This window comes from Lampris incognitus, unplaced genomic scaffold, assembly GCF_029633865.1.
Source record: "Lampris incognitus isolate fLamInc1 unplaced genomic scaffold, fLamInc1.hap2 scaffold_305, whole genome shotgun sequence".
In the NCBI taxonomy this organism is placed as follows: Eukaryota; Metazoa; Chordata; class Actinopteri; order Lampriformes; family Lampridae; genus Lampris; species Lampris incognitus.
In genome coordinates this window covers 22929-47320 of record NW_026611263.1, presented here as the reverse complement: position 1 = coordinate 47320, position 24392 = coordinate 22929, and the positions used below count along the sequence as shown (strand labels likewise).

Sequence of the window (24392 nt, the reverse complement as noted above, 5' to 3'; positions counted from 1 at the left end):
CCCCCTCACTTTCTCTCTTCTTTCCTCTCTCTCTCCCCCCCGTCTCTCTGCCACAGAGCGCTTCTCATCACTGAGCTCTTGTACACTTCCGATAAAGAAGTGAAGGAAACACAAAAGAACTCATTCTTACGATGGAGGTATGACCTGGATGTGTGAGTGATGGCGATATAACCTGGTCGTATGAGTGATGGTTGGACAGTGATGGAGGTGTAGCAGGACTGTTCCGGGCTCTCTGTTTTCTTCCCGCAGTACTTTTCTCTTCTCCAACTTTGGTTTTTACTTGCCACAAGACGTCGCATTTCTCTCTCGTGCCGCACAGCAAAGCGGAACCAAAGTTGCGCGCGCAGAGCGGCGGAGTTGTTGAAAGATGGAATTTGGAAACTGGGAAGAAAGAAACAGGAAACACGATGGACAGGTAATGAATACAGTGTACATTCAAAGTATCCGGCATTTCCCATCTGTCTGTCTGTTCTGCTGTCTGTTCTCTGCGTCCTGTCATGGACTCGGCAGTCAGTTTGGAGCTTCATGATGGAGGGGATGATGTCACCATGTGAAGCTTACCTACATCTAACTTGCTGAATCTGTCTGCAGGACACCGAGCTATACCTGTCCACGTTACTACACCTGTCCACATTACTAGACCTGTCCAGGTTACCGGACCTGTCCACGTTACCAGACCTCCCCATGTTCCTAGACCTGTCCAGGTTACCGGACCTGTCCACGTTACCAGACCTCCCCATGTTCCTAGACCTGTCCACATTACCAGACCTGTCCACGTTCCTAGACCTGTCCACGTTACTAGACCTGTCCACGTTACCAGACCTGTCCACGTTCCTAGACCTGTCCACGTTACCAGACCTGTCCACATGCTGAACTTATTTTCCCTCCGGCATTCCTCTCAAACTGTTTGTGTAATGGTTTCAGTGAAAGGTTTTTTGGACATAATCTGATGGAGATCTATGAAATGAAAAGACAAATACAAACAACTCTTTCATCTACAAACTTTAGCTACCACTGTTTACTCCAAGGACTCACCAGGCAAAAAACTGAAACTTGCTGGATTCCACCAACCAGGGAGAGACGTGACAGAAGACCTGGACTAAATCGTTTTTGACTTGGGAGAGGAGATCTGGGCGGAGAGACATGGCCGCCGCCATTGCCAGCTCCTTGATCCGGCAGAAGCGTCAGGCCAGGGAGTCCAACAGCGACAAGGTCGCCACCAGCAAGAGACGCTCTAGCCCCAGCAAGGACCCTCGGTCGCTGTGCGAGCGACACATCTTCAGCGTCTTCAGTAAGGTTCGCTTCTGCAGCGGGAAGAAAAAACCTGTACGCCGAAAACCAGGTTGGTTTTACAGAATTGGAAAGGTTCTGCGGATCCGCCAGACAGCAATAACCAACATTTAAAGCCAAAATCCTGAATCTGGTGGTTTTACTGTACCAGTGTGTGTCCTATGTAGAGGGTAGTGGGGTGGGTGTCTGAGCTCCATTCCAGGTGAATGAGAGTCAGCAGGGCTGTTGTGTCAGAAACACATAAAACCTGGTGGAACCTGAGTTTTGCTTATTGATGTAAATTTTGTACAGTCATGTCCTCATATCATAGTGTGACTAATATATATCTTAATATGACCAGTAAGTATCATACTGTAATTAGAAAATATCATTATATGACAAGTGAATGTAACTGTACCACCTATGGTACAACTAGTAAATATCACAACATGATCATTAAATATCACAATATGCCCAGCAGCTATCACAATGTGACTCATAGGTATCATAATAGGCCTAGTGCATGTCACACTATGACGAGTGAATATCTTATGACTTCTAAATATATACTGGTACTAGTAAATATCATGCTGCTAGTAAGAGTCAGATGTCAGTTGACATGTGGTGTATCCACCACCTTTCTATTTGAATTAGTTTGTCTTGTTTAGTTTAGGGACGGTACACTTGCCTCCCTCACAGGGTAACCCACTTGCCTTGGACTTTGTGAGAAATGAGAGGAGCCCAGTGCTCCTCCTCCTTCTGGGGAACCAAGAGATAAGAATGGAAGGGCTTTACAGTGAACCTTTCCATCCTCTTTCCTTTGCTCCAAATGAAGAGTTCCCATGTCTTTAGCAAGAAGTCCAGAGAAGGTCCCTGCACCCTTGGAGATGCAGTTGGTTTCATGCTGTGCTGCCCAGTTTTGTGCTCTGGCTTTTAGTGGTTCAGGTCCTTCATGGAGATGCAGAGGGCTGTCTTGACTGTACTGAACTGGGATAGAATCCGTGTCACTGAAGCCTCCACTAGCAACGAAGTTTCCTGCAGAGAGAGGATTTGTTTGAATGTGAAGCAGTGTACCATGATTAGAACCTTGTTGAGTAGTATTTTGTAAATATGGTTTAATAGTGTGACCTTGTTGTTTCTGCGTGGCCTTGGTGAGTTGCTTCAATAGTGCTGCCTGTTTCAGGCATAGCAATCTCAGGAGAAGAAACTCGAGAAGAAACGTTTCTGTATATGCCTCTTCCAACAACAAAATTGTCTGCACCTAACAAATATGGCAGAGTTAACACTGGGATACTGCATTTTCTTGCAGTGGGCAAGAAAATGCTGAGTTACACCAGCAAAGATTAGGGTGTTAAAGCTAGTGGGCCATGTCCTGTAATTACACTATACCCCAAATTTAACTGACTGTTGTATATACTGTACACGTATAATCACCCCTCACCAACCCCCGGCCGGTCCCATTGGACTGGTCCAGGACTGGATTTCTTTTCTAGTACACCCCTGTCCGTCCATGTCAAGTTGTCGCCTCGGTTTCATTCGTGGTATCTTGTCAGTTTCTCTTGGCGGCGCTGACACGTGTGTGTGTCTGTGGAAACAAACTTTAATTTTGCATGTAAGCATCTTTGAGGAAACTTGAGGAAAGTGCCTACATCTGCAGCATTACCACCCGACAGCGAAACATTTAGAATAGATGGACGGCAGGAAAAAGGGAGAGGATGTGGTTTGTTGGATAGAGTTCAACATCCATACATGTAAGGAGTGCTGCTCATTACTCCCCACCACCGACAGGCCTTCTTTCTTATGTTTCTGGCAAGACAACAGAGCGGTGGTGTTTAATCTTTACTGGTTTTAGCGTTTAAGCAGTGGAGAGAGAAGGAGGAACGTTGGGAGAGAGGGATTTAAACCTTCTTAACATCGTGACTGCGTGGTATGAGTAGGATATGTGAACAGAGCTTTCCTATCCGAGTATTTATTATTCTCAGGCTTCTGACAGCCTCGCTGCTCACATCTCCTGATGCTGTCCTGTGTTCTAATGGTTCTCCTTATGTTTTTGTTGTTGTTGTTGTTGTTGTTGTTGTTTTTCTGTCTGGAAGGCTGGTTTCTCTTCTGGTACAAAAAAGACTGAATTAGACTGAAAGACAAAGTTCCTGAGAAGCATTTGAAGCCGCAATCTGAGAACAACAGCAGGCTGTTTGCGGCCCTTTCCTTCTGATTCCCAATGATGGTGATGTATTTCTGTGCGGACGTTCTCTTCATCTGAACTGATGGACTGAGGACAGCAGTTGTCTCGTATCATACAGAATGTGGTGTGATAGTAAAGCCTTCTGAGAAGTCACTGTGATTTAGGGCAACTCAAATTATTGTGACTTGTCTCTGAAACAGCCTGTTGGTCTGCTGGGCAACCACATGATCAGCACTCCCTGATCGATACTCCCTGCCAGCCATCCACAGTCTGCATGCAACCTGATAATCTGCAATATAATATAACACTACACAGGCGTTAAAATCCTCCTATAGAGGGGCGCCTCTGTAGCAGTAGGGGTGGGACGATTTACAAATCTCACGGTTCGATACGTCTTACGATTCAGGGCTCACGGTTTCGATTTCAAACGATATACGATTCAGCGGATGCCTTGGTAAGCGAGAGACAAAACACAATTGTAGTTCTCTATTTGGCATTATCAAATTTAATGCAAAAGTCCTAAAAAAATGTGTGCCATCTTTTCTTGTTTTGTAACACAATTGTTTTAATAAAACCATTAAAACATAATCCAGTAGCTAATTTAGACGTGGACATCTTGTACCTAACCCACAAAAGACTCACTGGCCGATCGCCAGGGGGGTCCGCCCCCTTTAGCGGTTAGCCATGTCGCCTCGTGGCGCGGTACAACCCGGTTCGAATCCCGCAGCGGGTGGAAACAGGCTCGGGTACAATAACATAACTGAAGTAATATAACGAGCCGTCACATAACTTTCCGTGGTTCTCGAGGTCCACGAGGCGGTGTTCAAAGTCACGTGGTGTGCTTCACTTGCGTCGTTCAGAATTAGTCGGTGAGCCAGGGCCCCAAACTTGGGCCACCGGTACCATCTGGGGGGACTAATTCTCATGCTGATTTTTGGCAAGGTGTACACCCCTAGCACTAGAAAACATGTGATAACCTGGCAGCAGTGGGAGCTTTACGTGTGTTATCACTCGATTTGTAACCCCATGCAAAAACATACTTTTCAAAACAATAATAAAACATTCTATTTCAAACTGACGGTTCTCTCTTATTGTTGACCCTATCTCTTTGAAAATTGGTGGGAATATAGCTCAGACTATATATTCTTCAGAAAAGTTGTTAAAATTGGCATCTCTACATGTTATCTCGTGACAACACAGTGACGGTACATTACATAAAATGTACTTCTGTTTTCATGAAATATGTAACACAAAAGTTTCCTCTGTACGTAACCTGAAGATTGATTACGATGTTTACCACATAGATTTGAAGGGAATGTATTATGCAATTCACTAAACTAAATATAGTGTAAGAATGAGGCATAGGATAACTGTTACATCACCATTTATACATACATTAATATCAAGTTTGCAGCAGGTGCTTTTCTCATCAGCAATGTTAATGTGATTTTTTTAACCACAGTATGAACAGGTAGGAAAACATTACATTGGGTTGAACACCATTACATTTTATTGACATTGTGGACAATGTTTATAGGGTGGCATGTTTTTCCATTTGTACAACAGTAATCACAGAATTGCTGAGAAGCTCCAAAGTGTAGCATAGCAATGCTAATGCTAACTGTTTCATTTTCATGAGCTTTGTGGAAGACCAGTTCATTTTATGCAAAAATGCTTCACATCTATGACACTGTGTGTCCTTGTTTCTGTTTAAGGTATTGTGGTGGTGGTGGGATAGTCCTACACATTAGAGGAGAGAGATGAATAGAGTAGATTTAGATCTGGAGTAGCTGAATCACTTTGCTTCAGAATGGAGAGCCATACGCAAAACGAACCTATTACGAAACAGTGTATCATACACCAGAAAACATCCAAGGAAGATGATGATCATTTAGTCAGTCCTCAAGACTATAAATCCTGGAAAACATTACTTGAAGCAGCACAAGTGAGGAACCATGCCCCTATTTTAGACGTTGCTGAAGAACTTGGAGAAAATGAAGTCCCAAGAATCTACTACCATCGAAAATGCCGAAGCCTCTTCATCATGAAGAAACTCTTAGAGGCTCTGAAAAAGAGAGCTACGGAACGCATTACTGATGAAGCTGGTGAGAATACCTGTATGTCAAAAAGGCCAAGTAGGAGATCTTCCTCTTCAGAAGCAAGAGTGTATGATCGATTTGTATTTTTTGTAATAAGGTGAAGTTTCTGAAGGGCTCCAAGTCACGGAAAAACTTACACGAGCTGTACAACTCAGAGCTGATGAGATTCGATTGGGCAGAGTTCACACCGTGGGCTGAGGACAATGTTCCTGAGAGGAGTGGGATGATCAGATCATGCTTAGACAATGGGAAAGACATGGCCAGTGACTTGAACCAAGAGAAGCTGAACAATCTGCTGCAAAGTCCACTCTTGGCCGAGCTGATAACCCTGTGGACAGATTTTCTGGAACACCTCCGTCACAACAATGGAGAGCTTTCTGCATTCTGGATGTCATATGTTGACATGGTAGAGGACATAGTACTTGGCCTTCTGCGCGCTTTTGTGAGGGGGACTGGGAGTTGCACCTCCATGGTATAAGAATCATGATCCCATGGTGTTTTGCCTATGATAAGCTGAATTATGCCAGGTACCTGTCCCCTTACTTTGCTCAGATGACAAACCTCCCAGAGAAGAATCCATCAGTGTATGAGGCCTTCCAAACAGGCAAATTTTCAGTGCAGCTGTCAGGTAATAGCCCATTTGGGCGAATCCCTGTGGACCAGGCTACAGAAGTCACTGTTAACAAAGACACACAGACTCCTGGGGTCACATCACGGTTCAGCCTGAATGCTGCAGCTTTTAAGCGTTACTACATAACAGCTGAGCACCGCAGTGCATTCCTGGGACAGTTAAGGGAGATGGTGCAAGGCACCAAATCAAAGCTTTGTTATGCAGAGCTACAGCAGCCAAGAATCCAGTTTCCAGTTTCAGCAGTGGTTAGCCTCATACATGGATGGGTCAACCCATTTGCAGAGAAGCGGGACCTCATTAGCATCTCTACAGCAAAGGCAGCGCCCAAGGACATTTCCTCTGACCTGATGAAGGCATATGAGATTGGTGAGCAATGCTAAAGTTACTTTCAGAGATATTGCCACAACAATTCTAGGTATGGCTCTGAGGAAAGGCAGTCAGAGTAGCAGAATAGATGTTGTGTTCCACACATACAAGGAGAACTCTTATCAAGAATAGTGAAAGATTTCTACGGGATGAAGAGACTGGTCATGAGTTGCAAGGTATCACAGGCACACAGATGGTGAGGCAGTAGAGGAGCTTCCTGACCAAGGTCAGTAACATAACTAGTCTCATTAGCTTCTTAGTCCATGAATGGAGGAAGATGGAGGAAGACGTTGTACAGAGCAAAGCTACAGGAGAAGATTCTGTGTGCAACTGTGAATGACAAATGTTACAGAATTACCTCTCAAGATAGTGAGGAAGTGCCAGCTCTTCAATGTCAACAAGAAGCAGATGGCCGCCTACTTCTTCATGCTGCCCATGCAACGAGAGGGATACCAATCTGTAGTTATCCGCCTAGAAGAAACAGATGTTTTTATTATGTCTTTAGCATTCTGCGACATGATTGAGGCCCCATTGTTCCAGAAGTGTGGCACCGGAACCCGTACAAGGCTTGTAGACATCAGGAAGGTTACTGCCACTGTTGGCATAGAGGTTTGTAGGTCTCTCATTGGATTGCATGCATATACAGGTTGTGACACTATAAGTGTCTAACCAGCAACAGGGAAATTCAGGACACATTCTTAGAGTTGGGTCAGGAATGAGACCTCTCCCCAGGCCTGATGGACAAACTAGAGACATTTGCATGTTTCCTCTATGCCCCAAACGCGTTGACCACCAAGATCAATGATATCAATCACCTTTTCTATGCCAAAACAGGTGAAATCGAAAGTCATCAACTCCCACCTTGCAAGGACTGCTTCACAAAACACTCACAGTGAGTCAACTACCAGGCTGGTATATGGAAAAGATGTTTGGAGAAGGGCCCACAAGTGCCAAGCCCTGTTGGCAGAGGATGGAAGATGGAGAGAGAAGAGGAAGCTGAACAGTTGGTAGTGCACTGGATGGAAGGCCAGCCAGCACCTGATGCCGTCTTGAATCTACTGGCCTGTAACTGTCCAAAGAAATGTTCACGTTCACGGTCAGATGTGTGCAACACACACATCTTGGGAGTCTACACATGTCAGGTGTACTGACATGTGTAGACTGGCAGACTGTGAGAACCAAGCATCCACCTCCGAGTGTGGAAAGTTCAGATGAAGATATGGAAGACGTGGAAGACCTGGAAAGTGATTATGATTATTCGATTATGAAAGTATGTAAAACAAAGTATGGGAGGCAGTCTTTGTAAGTACTTGTAATTAGTTTGTAATTAACAGTCTTTGTATTTAGTAATTATTTGAATTCCTGAATAAATTCTCTACAAATACATGTGATTGTGCGTCCTTGGTTAACTTTGGAGATAGCCAGTAAAACGTGATTTTACCTTGACTAAATAAAAAAGGCCTAGGTAAATCACCAAATAAATGGCTGTAACTCACTGAGGGAAAGGCGTATTTGCACCAAACTTCACATGGAGTTACAAGACACCTAAGGACAACTTTTCACATTAAAAAAAAAAACAATTTCAATGGTTGACTATGGAGTTACTCAACAAAATGTCAAATGTGGTATGCTCACACACAGGTAATGCATGGTGGTAACTGTACACTGCACCAGCAAGAAGGGGGAGGTTCTCCTGAATCATATGATATATAACATTTGATACTGACTCAGAGAAAAAGCTCAGAATTGGCAGAAGTATAATTCTATGCCCAGGCGTTTTTTGTCTATGGAGGTTTTATAAAATGCATGCTAACACACATAAAGCTCCCACTGCTGCAAGGATATCACATATTTCTAGCACTAGAGGTGTACACCTTGCCAAAAAACAGCATGAGAATTATTCCCCCCAGATGGTTCCAACCGACCCTGTAGGCCGACGGACTAAATTCTATGCCGTGCTTCGTTATACAGGCCGTGGATGCTTTTGCCTTCGATGTGGCTCCTTGATGGTGAAGTGTAGTGGGGCTCCAATATTTTAAGATCCAGAGTCTTCCACTATTGCAAATGGCTGCATGGCCTTGGCTATGGACTGTCCTAATACTTTGCTGATTCATTTTGCTCTGTCTGAACGGGCGGGCAGCGGCCGTTTCAAAGCAACAGGAATACGTTGCTGTCTAAGCCGGACGTTAATGCCGCCGAAGGATGATGCCGGAGGAAATGGGCAAACAAGTTCGTCCTGCTCCCTCCCGCCTGTGTAAAATGCCTGCACACCGTCTCCCTTCTGTCCACTTGTTTTTTCCCATCCTTATCCAGTGTAAAACTAAATCCATAATGCCCCCAAACCGCTGACCTGTAAGATGGTGGTGCATCTTCAAGTTGTAGTTTGTTTTCACCTTCGTTTGCTATTTTTTACTTTATGCAGAACATCTAATTAGCTAGTGCAACACTTAAGCGCCACCCGTCAGTTGTGCCAACAGTCAGAAGATTCCACACCCACAAACGAATTTGTTGAAGTGGTCTGTCTAATAGGCTAGCTGTATTTCTTGTATACCCCTGTAATGTTACAATGATTCGGGAAGACTTAGAATGACTATTTGTATTTATGGTGTTTTGGTTTTTGTTTTGCATTCTCACCAATGCCACTGCAAAATATGCTACGTAATCTCACCAAACATGACGTACGTTCGCCCAATTGATAACACGCGGTCTTGCGAAACGAGGAGCGTGCTGAACCATGAAGACTATATCGAATGATTCTGAATTCGATCCAGTATTGTCCCACCCCTAGTTACCACATGGTCCCAGCATCGCCTCTTCGGTTCCAGCAAGCGACGTTTGTTGCATTTCATACCCCCCTCTCTCTCTCTCTCTCCCCCATTTCCTGTGTCTCTCCCATTTCCTGTCTGTCTCCCCCATTTCCTGTCTGTCTCCCCCATTTCCTGTCTGTCTCCACTGTTGCTATCCAGTGACGCTAAATCTGTCTTGTCTTCCTGTCTGTGTGTATTTGTCCATCCAGCTAGAGGGATGCATTGCTACAGGTTGTGGTGTTAAACCTTTAAGCCAGCCTGTCAGAAGGTGGTGAGTTGCTGCTGAGTTTTGTCCTGCAGTTGTGAAGCTGAAGATTGGCATGTCTGTGTAGCAGGGTGACATGACGTATGCTAACACACATCACCATCACAATCAGCTTTGTTAACCAAGTGTGTCTACGCACACGAGGAATTTGACTGCGGTACACAGCAGCTTCTGGCACTTGCAGACATCACTCACACAGAAAAAAACAAAACAACAAACACAAAGGAAAACAAAAACAAAAACGGAACAACAACAGGACATTGGAGGAGAGTATGTATGCACAACAGGTATGTCTCTACTGTAGAGTTGTGTTATGGTTGAATAATCAACAACCTATGCCCATATATTATACCATATTACTTATATGCTATATTGCCCATACACTATACCATATACTAATACCACAACTCCACAACCCATCATGCCCATATACAATGCTATATACTCACAGTGTTACACTGTATTATCTTATGTACCTGAAGTATACCCTACATGTTCACCTACCACCCACCACACATCTACACACTCTATTATGTATCTATGCAACAGTAACAACAAGGGTTTGTAACCAGTATACAGCAGTTGTAGGTGTATTTACAGTTGTACATTGTATTGCACAAACATTGGCACATGTGGCTTAAAAAGAGGTAGTGCACATCACAGATATGTAGGTGAGACATCTTGACCAGAGGGGGCTGTTTACAAAGTGTCCTATTTACATAGCAAGTGTTTATTTTTGCACCATGCTGTTAAGTGTTCATGAGAGAGATGGCCTGTGGGGAAAAACTGCTCCTGTGTCTGGCAGTTTTGGTGCACATTGCTCTACAGTGCTTGCCAGAGGGTAGGAGTTCAAACAGACTGTGACCTGTGTGGGGGGGGGGGGGTCTGTGCTGATTCTGCCTGCCTGTTTCCAGGCTTTAGAGGTGTACAAGTCCTGCAGGGTGTCCAGGGGCGAGCCAATGACTTTTTTCCTGCTGTCCTTACTGTTCTCAGAAGTCTGTTCCTATCCTGTTTTGTTGCCTCTCCAAACCAGACCGTGATGGAGGTACAGGACAGGTGTGATGACTGCGGTGTTGAACTGGCTCAACGGCTCCTGTGGAAGACCAAATTTCCTCAATTGCTGCAGAAACAATATCCGCTGCTGGGCTTTCTTGAGGATGGAGTTGATGTTGGTCCCCCACTTCAGGTCTTTGGAAATGGTAGTTCCCAGAAATGTGAAGGTCTCCACGGTTGACACAGGACTGTTGGATATTGTGGGGGGGAGCAGTGCTGATGAGTGTCTCCTAAAGTCCACCGTCGTCTCCACATTCTTGAGCATGTTCAGCTCCCAGTTTCTCTGACTACACCAGAGCACCAGCCGCTCAACCTCCCGCCGATATGCAGACTTGTCGCCATCCTGGATGAGGCCGGTGACCGTAGTGTCATCTGCAAACTTCAGTAATTTAACAGCTGGGTCCTTGGAGGTGCAGTCACAGTGTAGAGCAGGGGTGGGCAGTCTTATCCAGAAAGGGCCGGTGTGGGTGAAGGTTGTTGTTCCAACCAAGCAGTTACACACCTGATCCCACTAATCAGCCAGTAGAGTCTTTGCTGAGGACCTTGATTAGCAGACACAGGTGTGTAACTGCTTGGTTGGAACAAAAACCTTCACCCACACCGGCCCTTTCTGGGTATGATTGCCCACCCCTGGTGTAGAGGGAGAAAAGCAGTGGAGAGAGGACACATCCCGAGGGAGCACCAGGTGCTAACTGTTTGTATACCAGAAGTCCCGTCCCCCCGCCTCACCCGCTGTTTCCTGCCTGTCAGGAAGCTGGCGATCCACTGACAGATGGCAGGGGATCAGTGAGCTAGGAGAGGTTGGAGGAGAGGATTCTGGAGTGATGGTGTTGAACGCTGAGCTGAAGTCCACAAACAGGATCCTTGCATGTCACTGGGTAGTCATGGTATTGCAGAATGTAGTGCACTCCCATGTTAACTGCATCCTCTAGTGACCTGTTTGACCAGTAATAAACTGCAGGGAGGCCAGCAGGTGTCCTGTGGCCTTCTTCAGAAGGGCCCACAGCAGTTGTTCGGAAGTCTTGATTACCACACCCGTCAAAACGGCAGGCCTGTAGTCACTGAGCCCTGTGATGGAGTGTTTCTTGGGGACCGGGATGATGGTGGAGTGTCTGAAGCAGTAGGGGACGTCACACAGTTCCAGGGACCTGTATCAGATCTGCTTGAAGATTGGAGCCAGTTGGTCAGCACAGACTTTAAGACAGGATGGGGTGACACCATCTGGACCCGGTGCTTTCCTGGTCTTCTGTCTCTGGAAAAGCCGGCTCACATCCTCTACCTGTATCTTGAGTTCAGCCTGAGGTGCCAGAGGTGTGATGGAGGCTGTTGTCTTTGGGCTGGAGTGGGGGGTGGGGGGGGGCGTCAATTTGTGTGAATATGTGAATTCCCTCTCTCAAACCTGCAATAGAAGACAGCCGGGTTGTCAATATACGTAGCTTCTCTGAAAAACAGGAAGGAGTTGTATGGACTGGTGTTTCTGTCACAACTGTTTCCTGTCTGAGATGAAAGCAGTATTAATGAAACGAGGCGTTGAGGTTTCTTGTATGAAGTACACATCCTTCCAGACATAATTACAACAATCCACTCAGGATGTCCAATGAGACACAGACAATTATCTATCTATCTGTCTGTCTGTCTGTCTGTCTGTCTGTCTGTCTGTCTGTCTGTCTGTCTATTTGTCTATCTGTCTGTCTGTCTATCTATCTATCTATCTATCTGTCTATCTGTCTGTCTATCTATCTATCTATCTATCTATCTGTCTTATCTGTCTGTCTGTCTGTCTATCTATCTATCTATCTATCTGTCTTATCTGTCTGTCTGTCTGTCTATCTATCTATCTATCTATCTATCTATCTATCTATCTATCTATCTATCTATCTATCTATCTATCTATCTATCTATCTATCTATCTATCTATCTGTCTGTCTGTCTGTCTGTCTGTCTGTCTGTCTGTCTGTCTGTCTGTCTGTCTGTCTGTCTGTCTGTCTGTCTGTCTGTCTATCACTGTGTGTCTGTCTTTCTCCTGGTCCATCTGTGTGCCTTGCTCATCTGGAGTGGGTGTCAGTCGGCCTGCTCCACATTAGGTGTGCAGGCGTAGCGTCTATTTCCATCCTGTCAGTGCTGAGTCCTCCTGGCCCACATTGTCATGTAGAGCAGCAGCTCATATCTGGTAGATCCACAGTGTTCAGCTAGCTCGCTGCTCCACAGCCAAGTACACCAGACATGGGGGCTATGCTGGCCTGCTCGAGGGCACACTGACAAAACACACCACACACACACACACACACAGTGTGTGTGTGTGTGTGTGTGTGTTATGTGGGCATGAAGGTGATCTAACCCTGGTCTGTGTGTGTGTGTGTGTGTGTGTGTGTGTGTGTGTGTGTGTGTGTGTGTGTGTGTGTGTGTGTGTTTGTTACAGACCCACAGTTGAAGGGCATAGTGACGCGTCTGTTCAGTGAGCAGGGTTTCTACCTGCAGATGCAGCCTGACGGAGGCCTCGGCGGCAACAAGGACGAGAACAGCGACTACAGTGAGTTCCTCCAGACAGTCACGCCGGCCGTCACCACACCTTCACACACCTTCACACACCTTCACACACCTTCACACACCTTCACACACCTCAGTTCTTCACACACCTTCACACACCTTCACACACCTCCACACACCTTCACACACCGTCACACACCTCCACACACCTCCACACACCTCCACACACCTTCACACACCTCAGTTCTTCACACACCTTCACACACCGTCACACACCTTCACACACCGTCACACACCTTCACACACCGTCACACACCTTCACACACCTCCACACACCTCAATTCTTCACACACCTCAATTCTTCACACACCTCCACACACCTCAATTCTTCACACACCTCAATTCTTCACACACCTTCACACACCTCAGTTCTTCACACACCATCACACACCTCAATTCTTCACACACCTTCACACACCTCAGTTCTTCACACACCTTCACACACCATCACACACCTTCACACACCTTCACACACCTCCACACACCTCAGTTCTTCACACACCTCCACACACCTCCGTGAACCTTCGTCGTTGGGTCGTGGGGGTGGGGGGGGGGTGCTCCTCATGTGGCGACCGGCAGCAGGTTGGTTCCTCATGTCAGAGAGCATTTTGTATTGTTATGTTTTATACGTTGTCTCGTCCTAAGTGTGCTAGTCCTAAATGTTGTGTGTGAGTTGGTTCAGAGATGGAGATATTTTTTTTTATTTTTTGGGATTTTCCCCCCTTTTTCTCCCCAATTGTATCCAACCAATTACCCCACTCTTCCGAGCCGTCCCGGTCGCTGCTCCACCCCCTCTGCCAAGACGGGGAGGGCTGCAGACTACCACGTCTCCTCCCATACATGTGGAGTCGCCAGCTGTTTCTTTTCACCTGACAGAGAGGAGTTTCACCAGGGGGACGTAGCGCATGGGAGGACCACGCTATTCCCCCCCAGTTCCCCCTCCCCCCCAAACAGGCACCCCGACCGACCAGAGGAGGCGCTAGTGCAGCAACCAGGACACACACACACATCCGGCTTCCCACCCGCAGACACGGCCAATTGTGTCTGTAGGGACGCCCACGGGGACGCACTACCCCCCTCCGTCGGGAAGTGCGTCCCCGTGCTTCAGCATATCAGCTCCATCACGCCTCTGGGTGCACACGCTTCTGATGGGCTCGTGGTCTCACCCTCCCACTTTTGGAACCAATGTAGCGAATTCGGGGGGCAGCCTGGGAACCTCCGCTGCCGGGACATGAACCCGGGTCTCCCGCACCATGGGTGACTATGCTAACCAGTCGACCAAAGGGTCCATCCTGTTAGCCAAGGGCTAGCGAGTCTATTTATCGGTGCACTTTACACGTAGGTCTGATCCTCAAGGGCCACTATCGTCCCCCGATGCCACCACGAGCGGAGACGGCGCTGCCGAGTCGGCACGGGGCAGACAGGAGGCCGGGGAGCGAGGGGCAGGAGAAATAGACCGGGTTGTGAAACAGGAAGAGACCGAGGCTGGAGAACACAAGGGAAACGGGCAGACTGAGCAGGCAGGAGAGGAAGGTGGGCAGGTTGAGCAGGTCAAAAAAGGTGAACACGATGAGAAGGTGACAGAATTTGAGCAGGTGGAAGCCAACAGCCAGGAGGAGCAGGTAGGGGAGGTTGAACAGAATAAAAAAAAAATGAATACAGTGAGAACAGGGAGTACAGCAAATTGGCTGGGCGAGATATGAACTGTGGCCGGAAGAAGCAAATACAGCAGACTGCTGTTAGAGTGGCAGAGTCTGTACTTGAGGAAGAGGAAGAGATGCTGTTGGATGATGAAATAACATCAAAAAAGTCTATTAAAAGGAAGCCCACAGAGGGTAGACAGGAACATGAAAGAGCAAGGAGGGTTTCCAAAGGTAAAAAGCCTCCCTCTTCTTTACCTGACGAGGACACAGAAGGAAGTGACTGTGGGTTAGTTTCCACTCCTCACACACAGGTGGAGACAGAAGGAGGAGGGAGCTGTGCTGTCCTGAAAATCAGCAAGTTCTTACAGGTGACCAAGGGTTTGGGGGCAGTCAAGGTGGAACATTTCTTTCCAGACTTGCAGCTTTTTCTTTACTCAGTTAAATGTTTTATGAAGGGTGTCCGAGTAGCGTAGCGGTCTATTCCGTTGCCTGCCAACACGGGGATCGCCGGTTTGAATCCCCGTGTTCCCTCCGGCTTGGTCGGGCGTCCCTACAGACACAATTGGCCATGTCTGCGGGTGGGAAATCGGATGTGGGTATGTGTCCTGGTCACTGCACTAGCGCCTCCTCTGGTTGGTCGAGGCGCCTGTTCGGGGGGAGGGGGGAACTGGGGGGAATAGCGTGATCCTCCCACGTGCTACGTCCCCCTGGTGAAACTCCTCACTGTCAGGTGAAATGAAGTGGCTGGTGACTCCACATGTATGGGAGGAGGCATGTGGTAGTCTGCAGCCCTCCCCGGATCAGCAGAGGGGGTGGAGCAGAGACCGGGGCGGCACAGAGAGTGGGGGTGATTGGCCAAGTACAACTGGGGAGAAAAAGGGGGAATTTTTTTTATGAAAAACACATGAGACTTCCTGTTAACTTCATGTTAAAGCGCTTGGAGTGGCTGTTGCAGCTAGAAAAGCGCTATATAAAATGAAACTTGATTGATTGATTGATTGATTTGGAGGTAAACACGTTTACTGAACAGGAAATCTTTAGACTGAAAAAACTTGTACAGGTAGTAAAAATGCAGCTCCTTGATGATAATTACAAGTTTTGTCTTTTTGGTTAGTGTAAGCCTGGCCTTGGCACAGCTCAGCTGCATTCTCCTCATGGGTAATATACAACTAGGCACTTAAATCTACATGGAGCAAGAGATGACATGAAAAGAGCTGCTGTGTTTAAACTGGTTGATTTTAAGAAAATACATGTTTTGCTTGTGCAAGAAACACAAGGCACCCTCGATAATGAAATTGAATGGAAGAGGGATTGGACTGGAGAAATGATTCTCAGTCATTATCAACTATGTGTGGTGGGGTCAGGAATCTGTTTTCAAAAGATTTCATGCCACCTTCCTTTGAAGTAGAGGAAGCAGTCAAAAGCAGACTACTGAAAGTAAGAGCACAATATGAAAATATAAAAATAGTTTTTATGAATATTTATGGTCCAACCCTTGGCCCCGAAATACTATTTTTATGGATGTGTTATTTGATGTAATCGGTAAATATGACAGTGAGGAGTATTTATTTCTGGGAGGGGACTTTAGCTGTACAGAAATTTGCAAGCTGGACAGGAATCATCAGGAACCACATCCTGCATCTCTTTGTTGGCTCACACTTTTAATTAAATCAGAATCAGAGTCAGAATCCTTTATCTATATCCCCGAGGAGAAATTGAGTTCTATTACAGACACTCACGCTCTAATAACCAAAAACTAACAAGATAAGAAAATAGAAACAGACAGAAATCAAAGATACATAAGAAATAGAAATAAGAACAAAATATATCAACAAGCATGGTGCACATAACACCCTATCTATAATGCACTACCGCAGCACACAACAAGCAGCACAAACACAACTCGACAGGGCCAATCCAATGACCGTTAACTCAGAGTGTCTGACAGTCTGAGTCTGAGGGAGACTGTCACGTGAACTAAAAGACGTTTGGAGAGCTTTTTATGGAACATGGACACATTCAAAAGATAGTGTGCTTTCCATAGCAAGGCTCGATCGGTTTTATTGTTTTAAACATCATTTTAACGTCTTTAGACAATGCAATATACGTCCTGTTTGTTTCTCTGATCACTCCCTGGTACAGTGTTCGGTTTTTAGAAGAAGTGTCAAAACAAATTGTACTTTCTGGCATTTTAATACAGCCCTTTTACATCAGGAAGGAATCAGGAACCAAGAACACTTTATTTGTAATTTCACTTCATGCACTTGCGTACATGAAATGAAACGAAATGCCGTTTCCCCCAGCCCACAGCAGTGCAACACAAAGGCAACAACACATCCAAAAACTACAAGAACACACGGTAACACTTTGTTTTAGGGGGTTGGAAATTACCTAGTAATTTTCTAGTAATAAGGTGGTAATTATCACGTAATTTCTTAGAAATAAGGTTGAAATTACCTTGTAATTTCCTAGTAACAAGGTGGTAGTTTTTACTGGTTATTTTACAGCTAACCCTAACCCTAACCAAATAACAAGGTCATTTCAACCTTATTTCTAAGAAATTACGTGATAATTACCACCCAATACTAGGAAATTACTAGGTAATTTCCGATCCCCTACAATAAAGTGTAACCGAACACACATACCCAAACACATACCCAACATACATGATAACAACTTTAGAGATGCTTTTAAGATTTTTCTGGGGCCAGTACAGAAACCGAAGGTCTGACTTTAGTTCTTTACAGCAATGGTGGGACATTGGCAAGTGCCAGATAAAGCAGTTTTGCCAGCGGTACACTCGCAATGTCACCAGAGACATAGCCAGGTCTATGACAGATCTAGAGAATGAAATGGTGGAACTACAGAATCTAACAGATTCCACAGGAGATCGAGGCCATATATAGGCGAACAGTTTGGTGAGAGGTGGTCTAAGACTGTCTTTATTTTGGCAGTTGGCTGCAAAAAAATCTGACATCTGTAAGTGGCAACTACTAAATCTCGTAGTAGGGGAGGCCAAACTGTCCATCCACAGTAGCAGGAAGAACAGAGTGGAGAACAGGACAGGGCAGGAAGTACTTCCTGTTTTCCTCTCATTGGTCAAAGCCAGAGTCTGGGTTGATTTTAGATTCTTTAAAGGAACATCTCCTCTCATCTTATGTTATCATCAGTTGCTTCTCCGGGGTCGAGCCGCAGTGACAGCAATCTAAGTAGGACACAGCAGACGTCATTCTCCCCAGCAACACCCTCCAGCTCCTCCTGGGGGATCCCAAGGCATTCCCAGGCCAGATTGGACATGTAGTCGCTCCAGCGAGTTCTGGGTCTTCCCCGAGGTCTCCTCCCAGTTGGACGTGCCCGGAAAACCTCCAAAGGAAGGTGCCCAGGAGGCGTCCTCATCAGATGCCTGAACCACCTGAACTGGCTTCTTTCAACACGAAGGAGCAGCGGCTCTACTCTGAGCTCCCTCCAGATGTCTGAGCTCCTCGCCCTATCTCTTAAGGCTGAGCCCAGACACCCTACAGAGGAAACTCATTTCAGCCGCTTGTATCCACGATCTCACCCTTTCGGTCACTACCCAAAGTTCATGACCATAGGTGAGGGTTGGAACAAAGATTGACTGGTAAATTGAGAGCTTTGCCTTCTGGCTCAGCTCCCTCTTCACCACAACGGTCCGGTACAATGTCCGCATTACTGCTGATGCTGCACCAATCTCCCCGTTAGTCTCCTGCTCCATCCTGCCCTCACATGTGAACAAGACCCCGAGATACTTGAACTCCTTCACTTCAGGCAACAACTCATCCCCAACCTGGAGGAAGCAATTCACCATTTTCTGGTGGAGAACCATGGCCTCAGACTTGGAGGTGCTGACTCTCATCCTGACCATTTCACACTCAGCTGCAAACCGCCCCAGTGCATGCTGGAGGTGGCGTTCTGATGAAGCCAACAAAACCACATCATCTGTGAAGAGCAGAGATGCAATTCTGAGGTTCCCAAAACAGACACACTGCTCACCGTGGCTGCACCTTGAGATCCTGTCCATGAATATCACAAACAGAATAGGAGACAAGGGACAACCTTGGCGGAGTCCATCACCCACCAAAAACGTGTTTGACTTTGTGCCGAGAATGTGGCCACAGCTCTCACTTTGGTTATACAATGACTGGATGGTTTGTAGCAAATGCCCCATTACCCCATACTCCCTCAGTACCCCCCAGAGTGACCCCCGGGGTACATGGATGTAAGCCTTCTCCAAGTCCACAAAACACATGTAGACTGGCTGGTCAAACTCCTATGCCTCCCTCAGCACTTCCGCAAGCATAGAGAGTTGGTCTGTTGTTCTACGGCCAGGATGGAATCCTCATTGTTCCTCCTGTATCTGAGGTTCGACAATCGGTCGGAGCCTCCTCCTTTCCAGCACCCTAGAGTAGACTTTCCCAGGGAGGCTGAGCAGTGTGATGCCCCGATAATCAGAGCACACCCTCCGGTGTTCTTTAAAGGAACATGGGTGATTTTATCAAAAAGTGGTGCTATAACGATAAAATATGTTCAGTGACAGGTGATGACTTAGTATTTAATACCATTTTTAAGTTAAGTGATGAAATTGTGTTTTTAACTGTACTGTACAGTACTATTTTTTGTAATGGAAAAAAGTTTACATTTTTGTCAGTTTTTTTAATAAATGTTTTTTAAAATAAAAATAAAAACCTCTCTTTCTCTCTGTCTTTCTCTTTCTCTCTCCCCCTCTCACCTGTCTCTCCAGCTCTCTTTAATTTGATTCCAGTAGGACTGAGGGTGGTGGCCATCCAAGGAGTGAAGGCTGGACTCTACGTTGCTATGAATGGAGAGGGATTTCTCTACACATCAGTAAGTCTATCTATCTATCTATCTATCTATCTATCTATCTATCTATCTATCTATCTATCTATCTATCTATCTATCTATCTATCTATCTATCTATCTATCTATCTATCTATCTGCCTGTCTGTCTGTCTGTCTGTCTGTCTTAATACTGGTTAGTTATACTGAGATTTGACCTCAGTTCCTCAGATGAGTATGTCTAATATGACATTCTGGTCACTGACCGGTTGGTTACCAGTAACTTTCCAGTGTCGGGATGGCTTCTATTAATGGTAGATGTCTGTTTAACCACTGTAACAATGTTTATTAGATTGAAACCAGTTATACCATTATAGTTACAGAACTGGTTTTCTCAGCGGTGGCTCTGGCTTCAGTCATCGGGAACCTCTATGTTATTCAATTTGACTTTTAATTTGAATTCAAGGAGTTATTCTTAATTTCTTCAGTTTTAGTGGATTTTGTATCAATTGCTGGTCACCATAGTCATTTTCATGTTGCAAATCCCAGATTTCCATTCAAAACTGATGTGAACCTCAACACCTGAAAGTGTAGAAAGTATTCATGTGCAGATCACAATGCCTGGTGGTCGCAGATTTAGGTGTAAAACTGGCAAGATAACCCAGTGGTATCTCAGTGCAGTGAATGGCTGGTGAGTCAAACATGGAAGATCATGGATATACCTCACTGGCAGACACCAGGAGAGTCGGAAACAAAGAGGCTTAAAAGAGAGACGAAGAAAGACAGCAATGTCACAACCAACGATGACAGCCAAACGAGGGTGAATATTGTGGCCTTCTCAGGTCAGAAAGCTCTGAAAATGGACTAAGGACATCCAAGGGATGCCAAAATTGCTTTATTCCTGTTGGACAGGTAACAACTGAATTAATCATGTTTTTGTAAATCTCATGTGTTTTCCATCTGCGTTTTCTTGTGACCCGTTGATTTTGCGAGTTAAATAAAGTGAAAGTGAATGGAAGTCATATAATATTTGTAGTCGGGAGCCTCAGCTGCACCTTCACCCGTAGGTGTCAGAAGATCTATATGAAAATCGCTTAGCGGACCATTTAGTTTTATTTCCAGATTTTAGTGCTCACCAGTCACTACTTCACAATTACAAGTGACTCTCTTTCCACGTACTAAACAACACTGCACAACTAATAACTATCAGCTTTCCTGCTGAAATAAAACTTGAACATTCTCCCTGATGACTTTTTGATGGGTTATATTAGAAAAGGTGAGGTATATTTATTGAAACCAGCAAAATCAACAGCAGGTGCAAAAGAAGATCTTGATTCTGTATTGGGAAACACAGCTAGTTTAAAAGTATGTATGTCATCTGGGTATCCGAGTGGCTCTCTGCTCAGCGTTGAACCACTGCCTCTATTTCTCTCCATTATTAATTTACTGCTATTAAAGTTTAAAAGGCAGATCTTGGTTTCCATGTGCAGAGCATTAAAGAGGAAGAGGGGGGTAGACAGATGGGTCTCTCTATTGCTCCATGAGTTTGTGATCATTTTCAATTATTTATTTTTTTATCATTTGTTTGCCAGTGTTTGATTATATGTTGTGTTTGAACTTCTTCGGTGTACTTTTTCATATTTTTTGACCAACAATGTTGTCCTCACGTGCAAAAACGCCCTCTCTCGGCATGCACTGGCTGCATGAAAGCCTTGCACTTGGCAGATCCTGTTTCACCACTTAGGGACGCTACCGACTCTGAGGGCGCAATCTGGGACAACTAAAAGTTATGCTTGGATATGTTGAAAGGGGAGATTTGCAGTAAAATTGACTCGTTGTCTTCGACCTGCAGGCTGAAATATCTCCAGTAAGAGAGAAGCTAAAACATACCATCAAACCCTTTCAACAAAAACTTAGCTCTCATGACCAGGCCATTGCTGAATAGGCGCACACGTCTGCGGACAATAGCAACCGATGACTGCATTGGATTCTAAATTTTCCATGCTTAAAACTCATGTAAAACTGCTCAATAAATGTTGTGTTCAGATGAACTGATTCAACTTTCTGTGGTTTTCTTACCTGGATTATTGAGCATGCAAAAAAAAAAAAGCCCATGGATGTGCTCCGTTGAATGGGCTTGTTTTGCAACCTCCACAACCTCAGGTAGAGGGTTGCGTAAGTCAATCCATAAGAATGTCCACGTTTTATGCTATTTCTTTCCATTGAGTAGAGGATTCATAGCAGATCGTGAGGCCTGCCAGATGACATTCAGTGGTCAGGGGCAGTCGCCATTTGTCTCCGGATATTTCATTTGTTTTCATGCTGTTGTTCCTGTGTCTTTCAGGACATCTTCACGGCGGAGTGTAAGTTTAAGGAGTCGGTCTTTGAGAACTACTACGTCATCTACTCCTCCACACTGTATCGGCAGCACGAGTCGGGCCGGGCCTGGTTCCTCGGCCTCAACAAGGACGGAGCCATCATGAAGGGGAACCGGGTCAAGAAAACCAAACCCTGCTCACACTTTGTCCCCAGACCTATCGAAGGTGAGACAGAAAACACACATAGATGCACACCAACACTGCTGTTAGACATGTTGGTTGGTAAGTCACATGTAGGATGATGGCGGCGGGAGGAGGGGGAGAAACGGCAGGCTGAATCTTCAGATGAATTCGTCTGGTAAAACAGGGAGTCATCAGTGTGGGACCTCCTGCTCCTGCCAGGTGTGTTTGGCATTTCACCGCCTCGTGTGTGAAGTAAGATGAAGGTGTAGTTTGACTTCCTCTGAGCTTGGGGACAAACGCTGGCTCGAATATCACAGATGTTGTGTTTAACAGGAAACACAAAACCAGCGTTCATTCTCTCATTGCAGCGCCTCTGCACCCCCCCCCCCCGTCTCTGTCTCTGTCTCGCTCTCTCCCTCTCTGTCGCTCTCTCTCTGTTTCCCCCTCTCTCTCTCTCTTGGTCTGTCTCGCTCTCTCCCTCTCTGTCGCTCTCTCTCTGTTTCCCCCTCTCGCTCTCTCTTGGTCTGTCTCGCTCTCTCCCTCTCTGTCGCTCTCTCTCTGTTTCCCCGTCTCGCTCTCTCTTGGTCTGTCTCGCTCTCTCCCTCTCTGTCGCTCTCTCTCTGTTTCCCCCTCTCTCTCTCTCTTGGTCTGTCTCGCTCTCTCCCTCTCTGTCGCTCTCTCTCTGTTTCCCCCTCTCTCTCTCTCTTGGTCTGTCTCGCTCTCTCCCTCTCTGTCGCTCTCTCTCTGTTTCCCCCCTCTCTCTCTCTTGGTCTGTCTCGCTCTCTCCCTCTCTGTCGCTCTCTCTCTGTTTCCCTGTCTCGCTCTCTCTTGGTCTGTCTCGCTCTCTCCCTCTCTGTCGCTCTCTCTCTGTTCCCCCCCCCCTCTCTCTCTCGGTCTGTCTCGCTCTCTGTGTCCCTCTCTCTTGCTCTCTCTCTCGCTCTGTTTCCCTCTCTCTCTCTCTCTCTCTCTCTTGGTCTGTCTGTTTCTCTGTCTTTCACTCTGCCCCCTCGCTTTCTCTCTCTCGCTCTCTCTCTGTTTCCCTGTTTCCCCCTCTCTCTGTTTTTCTCTATATATTCATTTAGAAATATCCCTTACTTATCAGATTCTCTCTTATTTCTCCCCTCTTCCTGTCTCTCTCTCTGTCTGACCCATCCCTTCTTCCACCTTTGTTTCTCTCTCCCCCCTCTCTCTCTGTCTGACCCATCCCTTCTTCCACCTTTGTTTCTCTCTCCCTCCTCTCTCTCTCTGTCTGCAGTGTGTATGTACAAGGAGCCGTCCCTGCATGAGATCGAGGAGAAAATGAGGAAAGATGACGAGAGTCCCACCATGAACGGAGAGAAGAAGGTGGATGAGGAGCAGCCGCAGGAGGACACTACAGAGCAGGACGGCTCGTAGCCTGCAGCGCCCCCCGCAGCCCTGGAGGCTAACTCCCATTTCTTATAGTCCTTGTTCAACAACCGCAACCACACTGACGACAACAAACCACCATGACGATAAACAACAACAGCTGCGGTGACTGAGGAGACCTGGACGAAGGCGAGAGCGACGTCAGCGACGATGACGAAAAAAAGAAAACAGAAAAGAAAAAAAGATGCTAAAAAAACGGAGTCCTTGAAAAAATAAATCGGAATCTTCTTGCCTGTGATGAAATATTTTAGAGAAAAAAAATGTCTGGAAAAAAAAAATCGGAAAATCAAGACGATGAATTTACATTTTATGCAAAAAAGCCTTTGCTGAATGGCACGGGGAGGCTGAACTCATCTACCCTTCTTCTTCTTCTTCTTCTTCTTCTTCTTCTTCATCCTTATCACCGCCACCGCCCTCGTGATGTTCCAAATGTTCCACAGTTGAATGCGGAGACTTGTCCCCGAGCTTTAAGCCATGGTGGAAAACTTCACACCACGTCTTGGTTTTGATTAACGCAAAGCGGCACTTTTACACCCTGCTTCTGTCTGTCCGGACCCGGAGTCCGGACCCGGAGTCCGAACCCGGAGTCCGAACTTTTTGGATTGGAAATCGTCTCTACAGGCCACATGCCACACTTTTAATTTATTTTATTTATTTATTGTGCGTGCGTGTGTGTGTGTGTGTGTGTGTGTGCGTGAGATTTTAATGGGGTGTTGGAAAAGGGGGGTTGGATGGGGGACCTGTTGCTGACCCTGCTGACGGATGTTTGGACCGGAACTGGTTGAGTTCTGAGTCCTCTGTGCATGT

At 46.0% G+C, this 24392-nt stretch overlaps 1 protein-coding gene across 3 annotated transcripts; it reads left to right on the top strand.

Annotated features, from left to right (window-relative positions):
• The first annotated feature begins 1143 nt into the window (after positions 1-1143).
• LOC130133394 (fibroblast growth factor 12-like) lies at positions 1144-23573 on the top strand. 3 transcript variants are annotated; one of them, XM_056302003.1, is made up of 6 exons: positions 9341-9384; positions 12081-12091; positions 13092-13202; positions 19622-19725; positions 22022-22220; positions 23434-23573. In XM_056302003.1, the coding sequence occupies exons 3-6, from the start codon at positions 13151-13153 to the stop codon at positions 23571-23573; spliced, it is 495 nt and encodes a 164-aa protein (XP_056157978.1). In that variant the 5' UTR covers positions 9341-9384; positions 12081-12091; positions 13092-13150. The 3 variants fall into 3 exon arrangements, with proteins under 3 accessions (XP_056157977.1, XP_056157978.1, XP_056157979.1); XM_056302004.1 differs by having other exon boundaries at positions 9350-9387; XM_056302002.1 differs by lacking the exons at positions 9341-9384; positions 12081-12091 and adding an exon at positions 1144-1342.
• Positions 23574-24392: the final 819 nt, after the last annotated feature.

Excerpts from the sequence above, each read along its gene's own strand:
- LOC130133394 (XM_056302002.1), top strand. The coding sequence starts at position 1,144 with ATGGCCGCCGCCATTGCCAGCTCCTTGATCCGGCAGAAGCGTCAGGCC. Across the intron at positions 1,343-13,091 it reads ACCTGTACGCCGAAAACCAG|ACCCACAGTTGAAGGGCATA; the intron begins GTTGGTTTTACA and ends TGTTTGTTACAG. Across the intron at positions 19,726-22,021 it reads AGGGATTTCTCTACACATCA|GACATCTTCACGGCGGAGTG; the intron begins GTAAGTCTATCT and ends TGTGTCTTTCAG.